This window comes from Hordeum vulgare, chromosome 4H (genome assembly GCF_904849725.1).
Source record: "Hordeum vulgare subsp. vulgare chromosome 4H, MorexV3_pseudomolecules_assembly, whole genome shotgun sequence".
Taxonomy (NCBI): domain Eukaryota; kingdom Viridiplantae; phylum Streptophyta; class Magnoliopsida; order Poales; family Poaceae; genus Hordeum; species Hordeum vulgare.
The window spans coordinates 463,507,859-463,532,366 of record NC_058521.1 but is presented as its reverse complement, the minus strand read 5'-3'; the positions used below and the strand labels follow the sequence as shown (position 1 = coordinate 463,532,366).

General features: G+C 44.5%; 1 protein-coding gene across 2 annotated transcripts; it reads left to right on the top strand.

Moving 5' to 3' along the window:
• The first annotated feature begins 24 nt into the window (after positions 1-24).
• Positions 25-21,281, top strand: LOC123448977 (DNA (cytosine-5)-methyltransferase CMT2-like). Of its 2 annotated transcripts, XM_045126037.1 has the most exons (21): positions 72-2,087; positions 3,311-3,342; positions 3,437-3,530; positions 3,885-3,992; positions 4,160-4,279; positions 4,387-4,480; positions 4,780-4,973; positions 5,055-5,120; positions 5,228-5,461; positions 5,939-5,997; positions 6,066-6,132; positions 15,961-16,290; positions 16,398-16,466; positions 16,791-16,877; positions 16,954-17,041; positions 19,029-19,159; positions 19,236-19,340; positions 19,423-19,466; positions 19,559-19,628; positions 19,710-19,813; positions 20,632-21,281. In XM_045126037.1, the coding sequence occupies exons 1-21, from the start codon at positions 231-233 to the stop codon at positions 20,783-20,785; spliced, it is 4,107 nt and encodes a 1,368-aa protein (XP_044981972.1). In that variant the 5' UTR covers positions 72-230; the 3' UTR covers positions 20,786-21,281. The 2 variants fall into 2 exon arrangements, 1 of the variants encoding a protein (XP_044981972.1); XR_006631945.1 differs by lacking the exons at positions 19,029-19,159; positions 19,236-19,340; positions 19,423-19,466; ... (1 more) ...; positions 19,710-19,813; positions 20,632-21,281 and adding exons at positions 17,702-18,233; positions 18,336-18,565 and having other exon boundaries at positions 25-2,087.
• Positions 21,282-24,508: the final 3,227 nt, after the last annotated feature.

Sequence of the window (24,508 nt, the reverse complement as noted above, 5' to 3'; positions counted from 1 at the left end):
ATAGTCTCCTATTCTTCAGACGTAGTCTTGACCTCGTTGAAAATTAAGTTGTCTGAGAGCTCTATCAATGGAACACTCACCAGAAAAACAGCTAAATCCGAAAGTTACCTGAAAAAGGAATTCGATCCAGGAAGCAACTCGGGTTGTGAACTGACTACTGTACTGAGCTCTGGCCACATCGATTGACTTTACCTAATTTGGTTGCTCGGTCCAGTCAGCCCCGTACTCCCATGGAAACTCCGCCCCACAACCCCATCTCGCCTCCCTCCCCGCCTCCGGTCGCCGATGGCTCCCCGGCGGCCGACGCTGGGGCGGACGGAGAGGAGCCGGCGGGGGAGTTCAGCGCGGGGCTGGAACCCTTGTGGTCGCTCCTCTTCGGCACCCCGGAGGAGCTGGAGCCCATGTGGTCGCCGCCCAGGGGTTTCGACGTCGGCGCCGAGTTCGCCGCCGCGGCAGCGGTCCCGGATCCCCTGGTGGACGACGGAGGAGGGCCCTGGGACGGCGCCGAGTGGAGGTCAACGGGGCTCGTCGCCGGCGAGGGCGTGTCGGCGACGACCCGGGCGCCATCCCCGCCCACCGCGGCGCCGGGCTTCGCGGAGTTCGAGCCCCCAGCATCCGATTCCTCGGAAGGCGCTCCAGGGGTGAGGCCGCTCGAACACCTCGATGATTATTCACATATGCCGGAATCTCCGTCTACTCCTGTTGCTGTAGACATGCGGGAAAAGCTCGTGTTCCTCTCTGACACTACGCCGGTGCCGGGGTCTCCTCCGTCACCACGGGGGTCTTGGTTGGAAGCCAATCTAGAGGAGAATGCACCGACGTGCACGCTGAACACCACGTCGTCGCCTCCACAACTTCCGCCGGATGATGACGATTTGGTGGAGGCTCCCAAGTATTTCTCTCCTTTTTCAGAGAATATTGCCTCAGCAAGCATGGCTGCTGTTGATTTGAACGCAGAGTATGACCCCGAGGCGAATGCCCATGGTTGTGGTACTTCAGCTGCTACCAGTACAAATGACACATCCCTTCGGGGATCACGGAGGATTGCGAAGACCACGGCGGCAGCAAATGCCACTCCTTCAGAACCGAAAGCAGGCTCATTTAGATCCTCCAAACGGCGCCCTGTGGACTCAGACCTGGGAAGAAGCTCTGTAAGGCACAACCTTTCTGTATCCACCACTAAGCCGATCAGTGAGACCACCACTACTGCACCAGACACAGTTGATAAGCTGATCAAAGAGATTACCACTACTGCACCAAACACAGTGGATAAGCCGATCAAAGAGGCCACCACTACTGCACCGGCCACAGTTGATAGGCCGATCAAAGGGACTACCACTACACCGGACACAGTTGACTTGCGCAACAGGGTGGAACAGCATAGATCACCAGAAAATGTTAAGATGCAAAGCACCTCCAATGGCCATGAGAACAAAGGAGGTGGTCTCAGTAATCAGGTTGTGGTGGCTTTACCAGCGGTGAATTATAGGTGCGCCAAGCGCGGCGGAGTCTCTGTTCGCGCCCCAAGGAAGACTAAGACGGCTTTAAAGACATCATCGGTGGATTCAGACAGGGTACCACCTATTTCGCCAGTGGTAGACAGTGAACCTTCAACGCATAAAGCAGAGTCTTATCCTCATGTACGACCTAGCAAGTGTGATCTTGACGATCTTGACCCTGGGAACTGCTTGCCATCGGACAAAGTGGACAGTACTGCCATTTTACCGTGCAATGCAGTGTTAATGAGTGCGGAGTCGCACGTGGTCAGTGAGATGTCTCAACAGCACGATGGAAAATCTTCTAGGCCTCCAAAGGCAAAGAGGACGAGGGTATCGACAGGTAAATGCTCGCCAAATTTGAAGAGGACAAAGAAAAATAGTGGCTCAATTTGTGAGTCGCCAACTGTCACAATGATGCCAGATCCAAGCAATAGTCCCAAAGTCATCTTGGATAAGAAATTGGTTGATTCGGAGATGGTGGATAGTGTTAATGAATCCTGTTGTTTTGTGGGGGAGGCTGTGCCGGAGGAGGAGGCTAGACAGAGGTGGCCTCACCGCTACGAGAAGAATCGTCACTTTGTGGAGAAGGTAGGCATTTGGCTCCACTGTCTGCTATTTGCATGGCTGCATCATATACTTGATATAAGAACGGAATATTTGTTGGTGCAGATCGATTCAGAATAAACAAATAGTTCTGTGGATTTTAAGTCTTGTGAAGAGTAGAATCATTTACTAGAACAAATATAGCAAGGAGTGCTGATTAGTACACATGCAATTCAATACCTTCCTTGCAACAATATTCAAGCATGTTGGACATATCAAATGGGGTACATGTTAGAATTCACAATAGGTAGTAGCAAGTAGCATCATAGAAGGTAGTGTAGTCGTGTAGATAGACGTTAATGTTAGAGATGTACTCCCACCGTTCCTAAATATATTTCTTTCTAGAGATTCCACTACGGACTACATACGGAGCAAAACGAGTGAATCTACACTCTAAAGTATGTCTACATACATCCATATGTAGTTCATAGTGAAATCTCTAAAAAGACTTGTATTTAGGAACGGAGGGAGTATATAATTTCCATTCTGGTTGTATAATATCCTGTTGTATAAGTGGTTTTCCTGCACATTGACCACACATGTAGGTCTATACTGAAACAGAAGTTAATTTGAACTTCAAACCTAGAAAATGAAGCCTTAATCATTGTTTTTTTTGCAAGTCTTCGAGCCTAATTGGTTTGGTGCCAACATTTGACATTGCCAATATTTGGCAAGCCAACATTTGGTAAAATCAAAGTTGCCAAAAATTTGCAACTTTTTTAGAGACTAGCAAGAACAATTCATAGCAAACAATTGGCATGCCAAATATTGGCATCAAACCAATTCAGCTCTTCACCTTTTATGCAGCTAGAGACACATGAGTTACAAATAAGCTTGGACAATGGTTCGAGCAAATGGACATTGAATGCCATATGATAAGAGAAGTGAACAAAGTTCTTAAATCACATTGCTAGTGAGGTTGACTAGGTAAAACCGAAAGAATGTTTGACTTGTGTAACATGAAGCACATAATTGTAGGAGAAATTGTATGAATAAACAGGAAAGGACCAACAATATCTCTTGTGTGCACAATAGCACAATCTTGTTATAAGTAATACCCATAGGCATGCTGGCTTCACAATCTTCTTCTATGAAATTTGTTATTCTAATACTATACATACTAGAATTTATAGTCTGCCTTATGTTGGACTTGTAACAATTGAATTTATGTAAATAACGTTTTCTACTTGTGGTTTATCTGTTTGAAGGATAAGAGGAGTGATATCCAACCCCTTGCCAAGTGAGCAAACCTGCATTGTCTCTTTTACTTCATGAATAATTAGGTTGCTCCTGTTATACCAGGCTAACAGCTATACACCTATCTTGCATTACAGTGCTGACAATGCTGTCTTGGATGTCAAATGTCACTATTTGCAAGCCAGCATATCTGGATCTACTTTATGCGTTGGAGATTGTGCATTTGTGAAAGTGAGTTCATATTTCTACGCTAATATTTCTTTTATAGTTTTATGTACCTTTATAGTTTATGCCTTCATTTTTATATCTTCTGAACTTATTAAATGTTCAAACAAGTTTCCAAAAATAATAACTCATTGATCAATCTCCTGCATTCCTTTTCCATTTTGTAGAGTTTTGCATCTCAGTGATCATGTTCATGTATTCTTTTTGCAGAATCTTTATCTTTGGTTATCTAGACCTGATGCTTGATTACAAAGTATAGCTTACATGTCTTTGTTATTATTTTATATCAAACTAGTATTATTTATGATGATGTCAACCACTTTGTTCTTGCACAACTCTAACAGGGTTAATCTTTTGCAGGGTCCAGAGGGAAAGCCAAATTACATAGGCAAGATACTGGAGTTCTTTGAAACAGTTGCCGGTGAATATTACTGCAGAGTGCAGTGGTTTTTCAGAGCTGAAGACACGGTGAGTTTTGTTATCCTGGCTATTTGACTGAGAATTACATATGTCTTAAAAATCATTTTCATCTTATAAGTATGAAAGTTGATAATGCATTTTTTTTTTTTTGAAGTTGATAATGCAGTTTATTTTAGGATCTCTAACCATGTTTTCAACCTCTTAATTGATCTCAGATCATGGAAGACCAAGCACAGTCTCATGACCCACGGAGGCTCTTTTACTCAGATCTGAAGGACGACAATGCTCTAGACTGTATTGTCTCCCAAGTGTCAATTGTGCAAGTTTCTCCTTGTGTATGGCTTCGTCTTGTACCTTAGATATTTTCTGTGATGATTGCTATCCTGATATTTGTTCCAAGTGACAACTGAGAAGTAATGTTTTTGATTTATTTATGTTACAGGTTGATAACGAGTCAAAGTCAATTTCTTCATCCCAATATTACTATGACATGAAGTACTCTCAGGACTACAGCACATTCTCTACCTTGGAAACGGGTTTGTTTTCTCAAAAAAACAGTGATACACATGTGGCTACGCATGAATTTAAGAGACCGGAAATGCTTTATAGTGCCAAACAATTATGACTTGGATTTGAGAGCGGCTCTCCAAAATTTTGCATTTGTTTCAAGTAGCTTTCAGATTTTGTTTTATTATTGTCGCGCTGGTCATTATCTTGTTTTGCAATTCGCACTTTGTGTAGTTTCTGTTGCATCGTTTGTTTTATTGTTGTTATGAGCATGCAGAAGTCCAGTAAGTAGTTTTACCTCATTAGTTTTTCGTTTCACGAAATGCAGAAGATACACATGCCATATTGCAGTCAAGTCCAGTAAGTAGTATCAGTATGAAAAAGGCAGACTTCAATAAGAAGCAAAAGTCTCATGTGCCAAATAAGAAGGATCTCTCTTTGTTAGATCTGTACTGTGGTTGTGGTGGAATGTCAACTGGACTTTGCCTTGGGGCTCATGGTGGCGGTGTGAATCTTGTGACGGTACTTCTACATGAACATCATATATGTGTTATAACTCAGTTGGAATGCATGCTTTTTGAATGTTTTGCTCATTGTTTACAGAGATGGGCTGTTGATAATGATGAAGTTGCATGCGAAAGCTTCAGAATGAATCATCCAGAAACTCGGGTACCATGGCTTTCATAATTTCATGGCCCATGCTATATTTTTCTTTCAGTACAGTTTTAATGCAATTTCTGGCCCATTTTATACACACTATCATGCTGCTTCAATAGGTCCGCAACGAAACTACCGATGATTTCCTTGAATTACTGAAAGAATGGCACAATTTATGCAAACAATATGTGAAGAAAAGTGAAGTAGAGGACCATGCTGACGCTATAACAGAATTCAGTAATGGGATTCCAGATGATTCTGCAGTCCCTCCTGAGGAGCTTGAAGTATGGAAGTTAGTTGATATTTGTTTTGGTGATCCCAATAATGTCGGAAAGCGCTGCTTATATTTTAAGGTTTGAAACGATTTATTGATTTTTCCTCTTCTTTTTAAATTATAACAGAGGCAGCTGAATTACTTGTCGGATCTACCAGGGGAAGCAGACATTTCAAATCCCTAATTCCATTTGGATCAAACTAACACGCAATTGCTCCTGGGCCATATTTTATATTTGCAATGGAATATACATGTCTCATTAGGCTTTATCCAAACAAAGGTAGAGATAATAATATGAGCTACTTTAGTACTCTAAATATCTCTCCACCGTGACTAGTCCTATTTGTCAAAGTGCCCACCAAGTATTTCCTTTTAGATTTTTTACCCACAACGGAACATATTAATGATTTCCTATCAAATAAGTAAGTTCACTCTCTCGCCTTAACCCTTTAGCAAAGCTCTTCCATATGTCCATAGATCACATACTTTTCTTCTTTTTGTTCATATATGCTTTTACGCTGAACTAAATTTGCTATTTTACGCAATATGTATGCAGGTCCGTTGGAAGGGTTATGGCCCTAATGATGACACGTGGGAGCCAATTGAAGGATTAGGGTATGCAATGTTTTATCTTATCAAGACTCATTTCACGTAATATGAACAGTCTCACTTTTAAAATGCAGGAACTGCAATGACGCAATTAACGATTTTGTTGTTGAAGGTCATAAGCGAAAGATACTACCACTTCCTGTGAGTATTATTCTTCAAGTTCAGCTTTGGTGAAATTAAGTATACTGAGTATATATGGTTGTCTAGTATAGATTAGATCCTTTCCCTGAAAAAGGGAACTAAATATATATATAAAAAACAAGTATGATTCAATATTTGACAATCAAATAGAGATCCAAGAACACCTCTATGCAATTTTGATATGATGCAGATTTTTTTTTGAAGAATATGATGCAGAATTGTTGTGGCTATGCCTTCCCTTTGTGCTGCCATGTTATAAATAGTAAGGGAGATCAATTCTTCATTCCATGTGGGTTCTGTTATGTGGGGACATCAGTATAGGATGGCTACCCCATAGGTGCATCCAGCACAGCCTGGTGCGGCCCACACAGCTAGGGGTGCATCCCTTGTGTTGCCCTCCAAGAACATATATCTTTTTGATATCCCAAAAAAGAATTGCCCTCCGATCCAAATTAATTGACGCTGCTTTAGTACAACTTTGTACTAAAGTTATACTAAAGCTCCTCAATTAATATGTTTCGGAGGGAGTATTTCCTTATTCTGCGCCTGTCTCCATCTATATGTAAAGGACCCCGACAATTGAATAAAGCAGATGAGAAGTTGCCCTAATCTTTCCAAGCCCGCAGCCTGCAGCAACAACGCCAGGCCAGCGGCCCAACCGAAGCCCTCTCTCTCTCTTTCATCACAGCTCCCAACGATTTTGATATCGAAGCCGGCGATCTCTGTTGCACGTGTTACCATGGGTGAACGCATGAACTTGAACTACCACGTCTCTGTTACCACACTCAAGGAGTTCACCGAGCACCCGGATTGCACACCCCAAAAAAATCCAGGTCTGGAGGTTTCTCCGCATGCATCTGCCACGACAACCGCCATCGTCGACATTGCCAACATCCAGCGACGCCCCACTCCTGCCCCCTGCCAGCTTCATCCACCGCCGGTCCTTGAGGCTAGGTTGGATGCATAGGAGAAGCTCGTGCCACGCCGATCGATGTTGCTGGAGGGGTGGCGTGGGTGAGCCATCGACGATCACGGTGATAGTCACCCTCAGCGGTTTGCAAGTTGGTGTTCCTAACCTATGGTGTTGAGGGTGACACATTGCCTTGGCTTAATCAGAGTGAGCAATGCTTTGCAGGTCAGCGCACATTGGCAAGCGCGAAGGCGTGGTTGGCGTCCTACCACCTAACGTGTTTGGCAAAACCATAGTATTGTCACAAGGAGTGCAAGCATGGCCAACCTCCTGAGAGTATTTCACCTTGCATATCAGCCAATAATTTGGCCCACCCTCGGGCAACAACCGATTCGGCGAGCTTATTTTGCCTACCACTTTGGTATGCCGACTACCAGAAACAATTTCTAGCCCTCAATCTCGCGTTTCAAGGTTTTCCCATGAGATGAATGTTAGGAAAGCAACTTATCTCTATTACATAGCTCATGGGGCATATATATATTACACATGACTTGGGTACAAGGGAAGGAAACAGAGCCTAATAGGACTCCTAGACCAATACACTTCCTAACCCCCCTACTGAAATGCAAAGCGTACGCAATAGCATTGCATTTGAAGAAGTGTAACACTAGAAAAAATGATAATCCAAATCCGCGTCTTGAGAATGTCGCCGTAGCATGAAGGGTCTTCAAAAAGTGCCGAGTCAACCCAAAGGGGATAACGAAGAGATGACACATCAGAGGAAGACACCGCATCAATAGAAGATAAAAGATAAGTATCAATAGAAGATGGGTTGTCAAAAGAAGATCGCACATCAAGAGAATAAAGCATTGCGCAGAAAATCATAGTCCACGACAACCGACAGCGAAAGAAGCTCGGCGGTTAAAGGCACGATGGGCGTAGGTCGACAATGCAAAAGGAGTCCAGAAAATCCTATAGAAAACAACAAGGGCATGTAGGCCACAAAAAGTTGTATAGAATCAGGATCAGAGAAAGGCTGACGGACAAAGATATGGTGGACCCGCATGGCATGAGAAACACACAATATCAACGGATTTGGTGAACGCAGCGGAAAATATAGAAATAGAAGCTAGGAAACACATTCGAAATGAAGATGCTTTACAATCATTAGCATGTGAGCAGCGGTAGTTGCTTATAGAAAAGAGCCAACAAGCATGTAGGCAAGCAACACATGGTAGCAGGAGGAGAGCAACACACTGGACAACACGAAGCCATTCAAGCAATGGGTAACGATCGCATGGACAGCTGTATCTGTTAGGAAGTATTAGTATTAGTCTAGGAGTCCTTATTAGTCTATTAGTATTAGTCTAGGAGTCCTTATTAGTCTATTAGTGTTAGTCTAGGAGTCCTTATTAGTCTATGTTTACTTTCCTTGCACCTCAAGTCATGTGTAATATATATATGCCCCTTGGGCCTTCAATAGAGACAAGTTGCTTTTCTAACATGGTATTAGAGCTTAGGTTATTTTTTTCGGGCGCCGCAACTCGCCCTCCCGATCCAATCTCGCGCGCTCCACGCCGCCGCTCTCCTCTCTGGCTCGTTCCCGTCGGGCAGCGGCTCCTCCTGCATGCTCGCGCGTACTCCAGATCAATCATGTTGAAGCTTGGTGGGTGGCCTCTCAGCTCGTGGATCTCGTCCAAGGTCTGCGAACCGCTGGTCAACTTAACGTCAATCAACTGGCCCAGTCCCGCCCGTCTGTTCTCTTGCCTGATTTGGGCGTCCTAGGCTCCTCAGGGGTTGCTCTTCCCTGTGCATGCGTGCTGCTAGCGTGTTGCATGATTTTGCTATTGCTTGCGTGTTCCTTTGCCTACTGCCGCAAGCTGGTGCTATTTCCAATTGCTTCTGATTTTGTACGCAAGATCCCGTTGTGTACGTGGGCACTTGGCCTCCTGCCACTCTGTTGTGTTTTTCTCGCCGCCATAAATTTTCCGATTTTCTTCCGCTGCCATCATCCCTAATCTAGTGTGTGTTTTCTAGTTTTCTTTGTTTTCCGCTGCGTCCACCAAATCCGTTGATATTTTGTGTTTTCTCATGCCATGCGAGTCCACATACCTTAGTCCGTCGGCCTTTCTCCGGTCCTGATCCTTTCTATGCAACTTTTGTGGCCTACCTGCCCTTGTTGTTTTCTATAGGATTTTCTGGACTTCTTTTGCATTGTCGATCTACGTCCATCGTGCCTTATCCGCCGAGCTTCTTTCGTCGTGCCTTATCCGCCGAGCTTCTTTCGCCGACGGTTGTGGTGGACTATGATTTTCCGCGCAATGCTTTATTCTCTTGATGTGCCATCTTCTTTTCACAACCCATCTTCTCTTGATACTTATGTTGTATCTTCAAGTGATGCGGTGTCTACCTCTGATGTGTCATCTCTTCGTTATCTCCTTCGGCGACTCGACAAGTTTTGAAGACTCTTCATGCTACGACGACACTCTCAAGACGCGGATTTGGATTATCATTTTTTTTAGTATTACACTCCTTCAAATGCAATGCTATTGCATACGCTTTGCATTTGAGGGGGGGGGGGGTTAGGAAGTATTAATATTAGTCTAGGAGTCCTTATTAGTCTATTAGTATTAGTCTAGGAGTCCTTATTAGTCTATGTTTACTTTCCTTGCACCTCAAGTCATGTGTAATATATATATGCCCCTTGGGCCTTCAATAGAGACAAGTTGCTTTGCTAACATGGTATTAGAGCTTAGGTTATTTTTTTCGGGCGCCGCAACTCGCCCTCCCGATCCAATCTCGCGCGCTCCACGCCGCCGCTCTCCTCTCTGGCTCGTTCCCGTCGGGCAGCGGCTCCTCCTGCATGCTCGCGCGTACTCCAGATCAATCATGTTGAAGCTTGGTGGGTGGCCTCTCAGCTCGTGGATCTCGTCCAAGGTCTGCGAACCGCTGGTCAACTTAACGTCAATCAACTGGCCCAGTCCCGCCCGTCTGTTCTCTTGCCTGATTTGGGCGTCCTAGGCTCCTCAGGGGTTGCTCTTCCCTGTGCATGTGTGCTGCTAGCGTGTTGCATGATTTTGCTATTGCTTGCGTGTTCCTCTGCCTACTGCCGCAAGCTGGTGCTATTTCCAATTGCTTCTGATTTTGTACGCAAGATCCCGTTGTGTACGTGGGCACTTGGCCTCCTGCCACTCTGTTGTGTTTTTCTCGCCGCCATAAATTTTCCGATTTTCTTCCGCTGCCATCATCCCTAATCTAGTGTGTGTTTTCTAGTTTTCTTTGTTTTCCGCTGCGTCCACCAAATCCGTTGATATTTTGTGTTTTCTCATGCCATGCGAGTCCACATACCTTAGTCCGTCGGCCTTTCTCCGGTCCTGATCCTTTCTATGCAACTTTTGTGGCCTACCTGCCCTTGTTGTTTTCTATAGGATTTTCTGGACTTCTTTTGCATTGTCGATCTACGTCCATCGTGCCTTATCCGCCGAGCTTCTTTCGTCGTGCCTTATCCGCCGAGCTTCTTTCGCCGACGGTTGTGGTGGACTATGATTTTCCGCGCAATGCTTTATTCTCTTGATGTGCCATCTTCTTTTCACAACCCATCTTCTCTTGATACTTATGTTGTATCTTCAAGTGATGCGGTGTCTACCTCTGATGTGTCATCTCTTCGTTATCTCCTTCGGCGACTCGACAAGTTTTGAAGACTCTTCATGCTACGACGACACTCTCAAGACGCGGATTTGGATTATCATTTTTTTTAGTATTACACTCCTTCAAATGCAATGCTATTGCATACGCTTTGCATTTGAGGGGGGGGGGGGGTTAGGAAGTATTAATATTAGTCTAGGAGTCCTTATTAGTCTATTAGTATTAGTCTAGGAGTCCTTATTAGTCTATGTTTACTTTCCTTGCACCTCAAGTCATGTGTAATATATATATGCCCCTTGGGCCTTCAATAGAGACAAGTTGCTTTCCTAACAGTATCAACGCAGCAGCACACGTGCGGACTACCAGCAGGCACCAGGCAAGTAGCTTGCATGGGCAGCAGGGACTGGCTTGTTGGAGGCTGGCAGCAGGGACTGGCCAACTGGCGAACGCAGCAGTCCGATAGGCAAAACCGGCGGGCAGGCGGCCGGATCCACGCGTTAGCGATGAGGGCTGAATCTACACCGGCCTCGGTCAAATCAGGCAGCGACGACACAAGATCGAACATCGGTGAGAAGAGCAACAGCTAGACGGATAGGGGAGGAGGTCGGCAGCAGATGAGATCAACCCAAAAACAGATCGATCGAGGAGATGGAAAGAAAAAAAATGGATCATAAGGACGAGTTGCGGCGTTCGGAGACCTAAACGTAGGCTCTAATACCATGTTAGGAAAGCAAATTATCTCTATTACATAGCCCATGGGGCATACATATATTACACATGACTTTGGGTACAAGGAAAGGAAACATAGCCTAATAGGACTTCTAGACCAATACTAATACTTCCTAACAATGAGAAATGCAACATCTTTAGGAACAACCTTGACGAGCTCCTCGAGGTCCAATTTCTCATCCTCAAGTCAACAATGCTTGTGGATGCAATCGAGTCACATGTGTGGAAGTGTATATGTAGATTGCCTAGCCCTTTTCATCAGTTCGGACTTTTGGTAGTGTTGGCTAGTGCATGAAGCTTAACGTGGTATCAGAGCTAGGCCTAGGCATTCTCCGGGCCGGGCTTCACAAAGCCCGGGCCCGGCCCAGCTAGCAGCCCACAAAACGTCTATTTTTGCATTTAATAGTAATAATAATAATAACCTATTTCGGGGTTAAATAATACAATGTTATACATATTCTTTATTTAAAATCCCAAAAATACATGTTTGTCGGGCATTTTCCGGGCTTTGGGATGGAAAACGAGGCTTGAGCTTGGCCCGGCTGCCGGGTCACCATGCCCAGGTTTAATCAAAGCTAAGGTCTTGAGTTCAAGTCCCGGCTTTCGCAATTTATCAAAAAATTGCTACTCCCCCTGTCCACGTATAGGTCTCTTCAGCCATACTCTGAGTCTATTCACGTGTTGACTTCCCGCATCACACGTGAGAGGGGGTGTTGAAGTGTATATGTAGATTGCCTAGCCCTTTCCATTAGTTCGGGCTTTTGGTTGCGTTGGCTAGTGCATGAAGATTAACAACATGCTCGTCTGAGCGACTGGTGCCGCGCATGACCGCCGCCCAGGTAGCTCATCCCATCCCGCGGTCGCTTGGGGGCCCCAACTAAGGACTTCCTTGGTGTGCTATGTTGCCTCTTGGCCATTCAAGAGCTATCTTTGACTGGTAATACGTTATCACTTTCCCAAGCAAAAAAGAGCGACTATAACCCCTTTAAATGTTCAAATTTTAGCTTGAAGATCTGTTATAAATATTAACTTATTTCTTTATTTTCCCTTCTATTTTTGAGGGGATACTCTTTTCTCTCTCGCGCACACACACACACACATACACACACACACACACACACACACACACACACACACCGTTCCAGCCACTGCCAAGCCGCCTCCTCAACTTCTTCCACTGGCTCATAGCCTGGTCCCAATCTTCCCTCACGACCTCACGTCATGATCACTTACGACATGATATCTGGGATATCACTGGGTGCTTATCTAATGAAGAAGCTTATCTCCCCTAATAATAAAGCGCGCAGCGCTTCTATCGTCCATCGTCGTGTATTTTGCATAAAAGTCCCCGCACTTTTGGTAAATCATCCCGCGGTCCCGATTTAAGTGGTCCTGCAGTAGAGCATGAGCTGCAGGCGGCGCTCACCCCTTGAGGATCAGCAGCAGAGCAGCGGCAACGGCGCCATGGGCGAGCGGCGGCGACAAAAGAGGAGGCAAGGCATGGCCATGGCGGCATGAGAAGCCAGAAAAAGAGAGAGGCGCATGGGAGCTTGAGGTTGAGAGAAAAATGGAGAGAGACGCATGGGAGCTCGAGATTGAGAGGAAAACGGGGGGACGCCGCGGGACGGCAGCCTGCTGTGGTGGTTGTTGGCGACGAAGTCGGCCCGGGGACTGACCTCTCAGACATGGCGCGGGTGGCGGAGGTTGTGGGCGTCTGAATCAGGGTTGGAGGCGAGGCTGCTGGCCGGATCTCGGAGAACAGGGCCGACGGCTGGGCGGATGACCAGATCGGGCGACTACAGAGGAGAGCTTCAGGATGCCGATCAGATCGGGCGACGAGAGAGGAGAGCTCCAAGCGGTCGACCAGATCGGGCGACAACAGAGGAGAGCTCCAGGACAGGAAGGGGGAGCCGCCATCCACTAAGCAGCAGAATGAGCCGCCCGGGTGCAGAGGGAGGCACCGTACCGTCGAGCAGCAACAGGAGCCGCTAGACAGCCGAGCAGCAGCGGGAGCCACTGGGGTGGAGAGGAAGCTGTGAGGCCGTCGAACCATCGGGCAACAGCGGAAACCGCCGGGCCTCTGAGCAGCAGCAATAGCCGCCGGGCCGCTGAGCTGCAGCGCCGCTACGTGTTCATATCTGCATCAGTGCTTCATTCAGAGCAGCGAGCAGGACGAGTTGCAGGTTCAGTACGAAGAGATACAGTCGAACCAGGTAGGGAGTAGATTAGATCTGGCAGAGAAATTGCAAGCTGCCATAGGGGCACAAAGGTCATTCCACGTTGATTTTCTGAATTAAAATTATTAAGAACTCATTAGAATACAGATTAGGGCAAATGATAAAAGGATAAAAGAAAAATGAGGCAAATCATCTAATCCTAACTAAAGTGGGGCAAATCATCTAACCACAAAGTAAAGTGTGGCAAATCATCCAATCTCCGGGTGGAGATGTGGTGGAGATGTGCAGAAGTGAGGGCAGAGGCATTGCGCGAACCTCAAAGTAGCGGAGAGCTCGAGGGTTCAGAGGAAAATGGCGACAACGGATGGGGCGGTGGATGGATGGGTGAGGAAGAGAGATGAGGATAGGCTTGGAAGGGGAAGCCAACGAATTTGACTAGATTAGACGAGGTGTACACGTGATGGTGTACGTGGCCTCCATCTAAAATTTACTAGATAAGTATGTTTTTCTATGATGATGAGGGAACTGTGTGTGGTTCGGTCTTCAGATCTACTTCAAATAGTGCCAAAAATTGTTTGCTAGCATTCTTCATAGGTAAAACATGTTTTCGTTTGATGGTTAGCTTTCTGCATAGTTAATACATGTTTTCGTTTGAATATTAACAACAACAACTATATAGAAACAATCTCACTTCAATCCCCACTGCTTTTCCATCCAAAATAAATTCGTTTGCATTTAAATCTTTTGAAAATCCTAAGAAAAACATTTTAAAAATCATTTAAAATTGGTCACGTAATTTTCAAAATTCATATTTAAAAACGTGTGTCCCCTGCCATTTTAGCATATTAGTAGCCCAAATGGCTAGAACTCAACCCTTTTACCCCATAATCCTCGATTCAATCCCACATAAGCTTATTTTGTTATTTTTTCTATTGAGCATGTATTTTTTATATTAATAAAACAAAGAACTGTGGGGCGCTTTTAAGGGTTTTTGTTCCACGCACAAATTTAAATATATGGCGCACAAATTTTAAAACGGAGTGAGTACTCAAAATGAAAGTATATGGAACACTGGTGAGCATAATAAAATGTGTTGATAACCTATCGAGGTATTTAACGTGCTTCATAAATTAAGCTGGTCTTTTTTTCCTCTCCGAAGAGCATATGCGAAAACCGTAAGAGTCTAAAGATTTTTTATTCAGTTGTAACACATGTACGTGTGACAAACTGAGACGAGAAAGGAGGGAAATAGCTGTAGTCATAAGACATGTAACAATGTCTCCCGTTGCAACGCACGGGCATTTGTGCTAGTAAAAATAAAATGCATTGTGACTTCCTGTTTTATGATTTGCATTCAAGTAGATAAGAGAAGCTTGTGGGGATCGTCAAGAACAAAATTAGACCAGTTCATATACAGTGGATCGGGAGTCAAAATGCACAATACATCTAACTAATATGTAGAGCTCTCACAGTGGCAACCTACGTGGGGCTTGTTTCATGGGTGAGCCTTTTTGCTGCCTGTTTGAAGACAGAAACTTTTTGGCTTGATCATCCATTGCATGCACACGGACACTAGCACTACCACGACAAGTCAAAATTCACATAACATCTTCACATAAGTAGAGCTATTACAGCAGCAAGCTATGTGGTGCTTGTTTGATAGGTCACACATTTGAAGAAACCGCTGCCACATCGCTGCCACTGACACCTCTGCGCCAAGTGTGTGGTCATCTGCCCTTTCAAGGTGGATTTGTCAGGCACACCATGTCCCTCTCTGCCTAGGTGGATTTGCCACTGCCCACTGGACCACCAGAACCTCTCCTCCATGGTGTAAAGGTCAGTACTTGTCATGACTGTTGTCACTCCGCGGTATAGTTTGTACAGTGTGCTTGCGAGTTCAGTCTGAAACAAGGACATGGGGTAACACAGGAGTTTTAGTGGGATTTGGCATGGTGATTGGCAGTAATGGATGCAGTGGGAGAGAGATGATCAGAGGAATACGAGGGAGAGAGACTTGAGAGAAGACGGGGAGAAAGACTGACATGCCACCCAGTTTTTTATTGGCTGTTTCGTTAGAAGATGTCTTGGGTGATGGGCAAACATGTTGCATCGGTGTCGGTTAAAACCGTTCTGGAATGAGTCAAGATTGAAATCTAGATAGGTTTTGTTCACCGCCCCTCCCCCTACCCAAACAAAATCCATTTTGCGTTCCCGTGCCGTAATTTAGGGACGAAAAAGGATCTTCTAAATTAAAGCTATGCTATTTCTTCTCTTCTATGATCACACTTATATCAAATTAGGACCATGTAACTATGGCCTCATTGGTTAATATTTCTTTTCTCATATCTTGTTTGTGTATGTTTTCAGGGTGCTGTTGATGTCATATGTGGTGGTCCACCATGCCAAGGCATTAGTGGCTACAACCGCAATAGAGAATTTGATGAACCATTTAAATGTGAAAAAAACAAGCAGATTATTGTCTTTATGGATATCGTGCAATTTTTGAGGCCCAAATACATCTACATGGAAAACGTCCTTGATATATTGAAGTTTGCTGATGCAACACTTGCAAGATATGCTCTAAGTCGCCTAATTGGTATGCATTACCAAGCCAAACTAGGGATTATGGCTGCTGGATGTTATGGCCTTCCACAATTTAGGATGCGTGTATTTTTATTGGGCTGTCATCCTGAAGAGGCAAGTATGATTTTCTTGTATTTTATTAACTGGGACACTGCAAGAAATTATGTTCTGATATTGGAAAATTACTTTATTGTTGCTTAATTACCATTTTTACTCTGTAGAAATTGCCCCCATTTCCTCTGCCTACACATGGAGCGATTGTGAAGAATGGTTGCCCATTGGCTTTTGAGGTAACCATGAATTGACGAAATTCGGTCGGTGATAAAAAGATAGAGCGTGTATACCACCTTAGAAATGCATTTGTATGGAACGATTTCAGTTCATTCTTGGCATCTCACATTATTACCTGTCACAAATGAGGACGTGCTTTCTCCGGCATGCTTACTGCATTGTATGTTTACACTCATTCTGTGTGTTGTACTCTGGTTGTTTTGCTTGTCCATCATCTGGGAATTTCCACGTGTTGATGCCTCCTATGATATCTTTGTTTTTTCAGCTAGGCAGAGTATTCAGACCAACAGTGTAAGCCTGACACATTTTTTTTAATCTTGTAGCGTAATTTGGTTGGGTGGTCTGACAGCACGTCAGTACAACTAGAGAAGCCAATTGTCCTTGAAGACATTCTTTCAGATCTTCCGAAAGTAATTGACAATCTTAAGAGTTCTTAAATCTCTAATTTTAGTAACCTTTTGGTTCATAAGCTGTTGTAACTGTTAGGTGGGAAATGCGGAAAATCGTGATGAAATGCCATATGGAAAGGGCCCTCAAACGGAATTCCAAAGATACATTCGGACATTTAGTTCTGGTGGGTCCCTAAACTTTAATATTCTTCTATGTTATCTTCTGAAGCTACTAATTATTGTGATAGGAAATAGTTTAGGGCTGTTACTAATTGTTGAGATAGGAAATAGTTTAGGGTTGTTAGGCAAATCTGATTGACTTGAAGAAAAGTTTGAGTCACCATATAATGGGCCTGTCTACCGCGCGACGCTGCTCAGCCATCCCTGCATGACTACGCTCTCAGGAGCTTAGGTTGGAACCCTTTGGTGGAAGGAGGGAAGGGGAGTTTTTTTTCATTGTATAAAACTGATTTTGTTCACATTAATGGTGGGGAAAATCAGGACAAATAATTATAATTCAATTGAAAACAAAGCAAACAGTGAACGAAATTTGATAGCCAGCCAATTTTTTGGCTGGGCTAGTGTGGGCAGCAAACCAGACAGACCCTTTCATTGTACTGTATATTTAGGGATGCAAGCGGCGCGGGACAACCCGCTAAGCCGCAACGCCGCCCCGCATAATTAGCCCACTAAACACCGCCGGACTAACCGCATTAGGTGAAGCGGCTCTAACGATCCGTCCGCAATGTCCAGCGGGATCCTGCATGTCCCGCGTATGAACTGAATTTTTAGCTCAGTCAGCGTTGTACTAGGGCCAAGACCGATGGAATAAATTCTGCATGCAGGTTGTCAACCCTCTGAAACCACACGACGTCCAGCGCATGGCCGGAGCTTCCCCATCAGCGACTCCAGCGACGAGACCACATGTGGTCCCCTTGGTGGCTTGGTGCTCTGCAGACTCATCGTGCTCGTCCTCGTGTTGTGACAAAGACATGTGTTTGTGCGGATCGAGTTCGTACCAAGTGTTCTGAACGGCATTGCGAGCCTGCAGGAACCGGTGGGGAGGGCGAGCTTCTGCCGGAGCTCGCTCAAGTCCGGCCTGTACAGCCACACGTCGTCGTCGCGCATGACCTTGCACCTAAACAGGTTCGGGGCCGAGAAGATCTGGCCAACGACGATCACGTGCGCGGCCTGTCGGCCATGCTCCTCCGACCGGCCCGCGGCCAGCTGAAGGTGCAACCGCGGCACGTCCTTGGACCAGCCCGCCGCGCCACTGCACTGGAGCTCCACGGCAACCACGTCGTACCCTCCCTCCGGGACCGACGACGGATCAGGCAGGTTCGACAGCTCCTCCTCGTCGATCCACTCCGGGTACAGGTGCGTTCAGGTGACGTTGCTTGCCACGCGGTCCTGGTGCACCGCCGAGGCCTCCGGCAGCAGTGTCCTCCATTGATCCATCTCATCCCTGTCAAAATTCAGGATCCCCACACGCAATCCACCATCTCCTTCTCAAGCGACTTGTTGCACCGTCATGGAGACCCTCGACCAGTCGACCCTCAGGTTGGACGTGTAACCTGAGTCCGGCTCGTCGGCACTGGACGTCCTCATCACTGTTGACCTTGCTCACCGGCGAGCTACATGACCTTGCTCACCGGCAGCAACTTCTCGTAGGAGCCAGCAGTGGATGTGGTATATGTAGTGATGGTCCCTGATGCTCGGGGTACACATCCTCACTCGTGCGGCAAGACGCTGCAGGCGCCCAGGTTATTGGTTGTCTTCTGCTTACACATTGAATAAATTGCGGGTTTGTGGCGGGTTTATGCGGGCTGCCGCATTGTCCCACCTTAATCCTAGCGGACGGTGACGGACAGCCGCAAATGGCCGCAGAATGCGCTGGCACCCGCAACCCGGCCCGCTTGCATCCTGATGTATATTTGCCCTTCGGGTTGTTGGATATAAGCAGTCTTCATTTGAGCCTTTCTCCGGTATTGGCATGTTGGATGTCATAAACTAAATTTAGAAGGGTATCACATAATTTGCTCCTTTTGTTTTTCGCTGTAGTTTCTGTAATTTTTATTTAGTACCAAACCTTTTGTTAACCAAGTCTGTTGATGGTGCTTATCATAATTTTGGATTTTTGTCTGAAACTCGCATAAATTTCTTCCACTGCAGAAGTGCGGGGTCCCAAATCTCATGCTGCAAAAGCTAAGTCAAAAAAATCTAAACCAAAATTGTATGACCATCGGCCGTTGGCATTGGGTAATGATAACTACTTAAGGGTTTTGCAAATTCCCAAGAAAAAGGTTTGCCGAGAAACTTATGTGTTAGCATTTCATCTTTGATAAATCATTCCCTTCAATCTTACCAGTTCTATTCCAGGGAGCTAATTTTAGAGACCTTCCGGGAGTTGTAGTTGGTCCTGACAATGTAGCTAAACTGGATCCAACAAAGGAAAGAGTACTTTTACCATCTGGTCGTCCTCTGGTAAGATGCTCAAGATACACCATACTTCTCTGTATGTGCAATTTAAGACTTACCAGGTTGTGTTTTCATATTTTCATTTCAGGTGCTTGATTGTATACTAACATACGAGGATGGTAGATGCTTAAGGTTGGTTTCAATTGATTTTAGAAGTACACTGCTGTTTCATAGATATGGTTTCTTGTTTCTGATTTAACTATTTCTTGTATGATGTGCTGTAGACCTTTTGGTCGATTATGGTGGGATGAGGTAGTGGGAACTGTGCTGACGTGTCCAAATATTCATATGCAGGTTACTATGATTCTATCTTCTTTTTTCACTTGGCTCATAATTTTAAAATATCTCGTAAGAAACTAAGAGAGTATGTTTCAGGCCTTGATACATCCTGCGCAGGACAGACTGCTCACTGTTCGTGAAAGTGCTCGATTGCAAGGTTTTCCTGATAGCTACAGGTTTCGTGGAACAGTCAAAGACAGGTACTTGTTTACGTTGTTTCTGTAAGTTATCACGTCTAGACGCTTGACTACTATTTATTTTTTGTAATAATCTATTCCTAAATAGTTGCAACCCACTACTTTTTCCCCCTATCCATGCAGCCCTGCCACATCAGCAAGTCATGCATCCCCACTAAACTTATTTTCATGGCATCTTCTTAAGCCACATCATCAGGTCCACTAATTGCAATTAAAAGGCTGCTAGGTTTGGTGTCAAAAATTGGCTTGACAATCTTTATAGGCAAGCCAAAAAAAAAAAAAAACTGGCTGCCAATTGGTTGATCACCAACGTACTTAGCTAACCAATCAAAACTTACCAAAAATTGGCGAGATATGGAATTGCCAAATGCGTGCCAAAATTTGGTTCCTATGCTTAATGCAGTCTTTCCCCCTTCCCTTTAATGCATGTCTTGTCTTCTCCCTCCCCGATGGTTGCACATATACTCCTCTCATCCTCGGCTTCGCTGCCCATAATCTCCTTGCCTCTGCCTAACGACACCGCCACCACTTCCTTTCATATAGGTCATTTGCTGAGGCCATCAGAAAATTCTTGTCTTTGATTTGTCTAGTTATGAATGTATCTAGTCATGTATTAGTATTTAGATACATCCATTTCTAGACAAGGATGGAGGGAGTAGAATTCTCAGCATAGTCCATACGCCATACTCAGTATGAATTCAAATTGTTTCTAATGATTTCCCGCAGCAACAATGTGGGGGTATCTTTTAATGCACATAGGATTATATGATATTTAGGTACTGGCCTGTAGCATAAATGTTAACACGTGAGCCTGGCTGCAGGTATCGCCAGATTGGAAATGCTGTGGCCGTACCCGTTGGCCGTGCACTTGGGTATGCCTTGGCCATGGCCAATCTGAACAAGACTGAAAATTATCCCCTCATGGTGCTACCACCCAACTTCTCATTCTCTCACAATATAGAAGGCACTCCTTAGTCAGATTGGCAAAACCTAACGGTTGACATGTTTGCCTGGGTTTAAGTCCGTCATCTCTGTTCATTCTCCGCTAGAAAAGCTGGTCTATTGCTGCACCTCATGGTCGTGAATATCATTAGGGCTCATGAATATCGTTAGGGCATGCCCATTTTAACATAAGTTTTGATTCATTTTATTGCCATGTTGTACCTGGTAACATCTTAGTTTCTTAGAACTTTCCGGAGGCAGGTGTAAGTTGCTCAGTAAGGTTTCTCCTGAGAGAACCTTGTGTTGTACGGTAAAAGAATGTATGCATCATAACTTTGTCACATACATTTGTTAGAAGCTCAGATGGGCAGGTGTAGGTGGCTCCAGTGGAGTTCCTCTCCGAGAGAGCCTTTGTTGTACTATAAAAGTACATGTGTGTATGTAGCCTTTGTTGTACTAGAAAAGTATGTATGTATGTATGTATAGACAAGCTGAGTGGTCAGGGGAATAAAATGTACACCTTCTGATAGTGTTGGTGGTGCCGTATGTATTTTCCTGCGAGTGAACGTAAGAAATGCCTAAGAGCATCTCCAACAGATGATGTAAAATTTGGTTTTATATTATTTTACCTTCTATTGTACTCCATAATTGCATACATATTAAAACAGTACATGATACAATAATTAAAACTCATACAAATGAATCCGGAAGAAATAAAACACAAACAATACTAACTATAATGCGCAAAAAAATTGCACCTCAAGAATGAAAATCTACTGCTATCTATTTGTAAGAAAAAAAAACGAATGAAGGAGGACATAATTTGCACCTGAAAGAATGAAAATCGTAATGCTATCTATTTGTAAGAAAAAAAATGAATGAAAGGATGACATGTTGAAGATGGCTTAATGTGTTGCGATTGGAAGAAAGATGGCATGAATTTGAAGTTGGCATTAAGTGATGAATTAGAAACAGAAGATGGAGAGAATTCGATGCAGAAGAATGGTTGTACGAAGTATTAGTACATGAAATGAACATGCATATTGTGTGCTATGTACATGGTTCAAAATTTTCATTAGTTCTTTTAAGGAAATCCACCCTCCCCGTGTAATAAGTTTCCACATAACCATGCAGATCAACGGCTGTACAGGGCTGCACAGGTGCACCCGTAAATCCCGAATTCACCAAAAACCTATAAATCACATGTTAAGAAACATGCCACCTACATCAAGTTCTAGCAGTAAAAGAGCAAAGGTGGACAAGGAAACATTTGGTAATGACATTATATCGGTGGGCTCCCAGGAGGAGTGCCACCGGGATCAATGAATATAATTTCTTGGAACTGCAAAGGAGGAGGGAATCGTCGGACAGTTCGTGAGGTGTTGGCCCTCGCAAATGCCAATGTCCCGAGCTTGTCTTTCTTAGCGAGACTAGGCAAGCTTCAGAGAAGATGCTGAAGTTAAAGTGGAGGCTAGGTCTGAAAGGATATCATGGTGTGAATAGTGATGGAAGAAGTGGTGGGCTTGCGTTATTTTGGGACGGAAACATGTAGGTCAGAGTCCTTGATTCTTGTTGCTGATATATTGATGTTCTAGTATTTGATCACACTACTAATATTCAGTGACGTGGTAGTTTCATCTATGGACAGCCAATGGTAGAAAACCAATATATTATGTGGGCACATCTTCAACGGTTAAGAGGCCTATCAGAAGACCGCTGGTTTGTTTGTGGAGATTTTAATGAAACTCTCTCGCAGCACGAGCATCTGTCTAGCTCATTGCGTGCGGAGGACCAAATGACCGTGTTCAGAGATGCATTGATAATGTGTGAGTTAGTTGGTGTGGGATTTTCCGGTGTTCCGTACACACATAATAATGGCCAACGGAGAAATAGGGACGTTCAGGTGCGCATCAACAGGGCTTGTACAGATGAGAAGTGGCAAGATTTGTTCCTGGCAACTCAGGTTGTGCATCTCGCTACCAGCTGCGTGGATCATTGTTCTTTATTGATTCGTTTGACGATCGAAGAGGAAAGAAATTGGCAGAGTTCGCCCAGATATGAGATATTGTGGGAGAGGGATGCATCTCCCCCGAACGTGATTTCTTCGCCTGGTCAAGGAAAAGATCGGTAGACAATTTGGGTTCCGTTGCAAACTTGTTGAAATAGGTTATGAAGGAACTGAAGGAGTGGAGTTAACAACACTCCAGTCATGTGACTAGGGGCATAGAGAAGCTTCGCTCAGAGCTTGAAGTCGTACAATTGGGTCGGCTGACCATGGTATTATTAAGCAAAAAATATACGAGTTAGATGAATTGTTATATAGGGGAGAAATACTTTGGCTACATCACTCTCGCATTACATGGTTGAAAGAGGGAGAAAGGAACACCAAATAACTACATAGACATGTGGTGTGGAGAGCGAGGCGGAATTATATGCAACTCCTATGCAAGGAGGATGGCTCGTGGTGCTCGGTCCCATCTGATATGGAGAGGATGTCTTCGTCATATTTCCAGCAAGTGTACACGAAGGATCCAACTTTAAACCTTGATGTTGTCCTGGATTGCATTGTGCAGAAGGCTACAGATGAGATGAATGGCCCCTTTGATGCCCCGTATACAGAGCAGGAGATTTCATATACCCTATTTCATATTGCCCCCTATAGGCTCCAGGTACGGACAATTTCCCTCCATGTTTTTACCAAAGGAATTGAGGTGTTCTTAAAGCGAAATTATTGCTGTCATGATGGAGTTTTTTAGTTCCATGTCGGAAGGGGTTAACGACACGACTATAGTTCTAATCCCGAAAGTTCTCCTGCCTAAGGAACTAAAGGATTTCCGGCCTATTAGTTTGTGTAATGTGGTTTATAAAATTGTGTCAAAGTGCCTGGTTAACCGGGTCCGTCCTTGGCTTATGGGACTGATTTCGAAAAACCAGAGCGCTTTTATTCCTAGACAACTGATTTTGGATAATTCTATTATTGCTTTTGAGTGCATCTACCATATTTAGGCTCTCAAGGGCAATGCTATTCTTTGTGGGTGCAAGTTGGATTTATCAAAAGCTTATGATGGCATGGGATTGAACATTTTGGAGAAGGCTCTTTCCAAGTGGGGTTTCTCACAGGCCTGGATTTCTCGTGTTATGGCTTTTGTTACTTCGGTAAAATATTCTCTCAAGCTGAATGGTCAAATTCTGGATTCATTTACACCCTCTAAGGTTCTTCGCCAAGGTGATCCACTATCCCCGTTTTTATTTCTCTTTGTTGCGGATATGTTGTCTACATTGATTAACAAATCAGTGGCGCCGAATGGCCTGGAGGGAGTGAAAATTTGCCGTAATGCTTCGGTTATTTTTCACAGATATTATTCATGGATGACTCTCTTTTATTCTTTGAAGCTACTATACATTAGGCAGAGATAGTGAAAGGTTTGTTGAACACCTATGCGACATCGACGGGGCAACTTATTAACCCTTCGAAGTGTTCCATCCTTTTCTCTGACAACTGTACGATAGCTATTTCGGCGGATGTGAAGAATATTCTTGACATCACACAACAAGTTGACATATAATACTCAATTTTATTCTTGTAGACGTTGTTGGGCCTACAAGCCCAGAGTTTTGTAGGATAGCAACGAATTTCCCTCAAATGGATCACCTAAGGTTTATCAAATCTGTGGAAGGTGTAGGATGAAGATGGTCTCTCTCAAACAACCCTCCAATCAAATACAAGAAATTTCGTATGTCCCCAACACACCCAAT

What these genes read in the sequence shown, in the direction of transcription:
- LOC123448977 (XM_045126037.1), top strand. Translation starts at nt 231, where the DNA reads ATGGAAACTCCGCCCCACAACCCCATCTCGCCTCCCTCCCCGCCTCCG. An exon ending in ATCGTCACTTTGTGGAGAAG is followed by an intron (nt 2,088 to 3,310) that starts GTAGGCATTTGG and finishes ATCTGTTTGAAG; the next exon opens with GATAAGAGGAGTGATATCCA. An exon ending in CATTCGGACATTTAGTTCTG is followed by an intron (nt 17,042 to 19,028) that starts GTGGGTCCCTAA and finishes CTTCCACTGCAG; the next exon opens with AAGTGCGGGGTCCCAAATCT.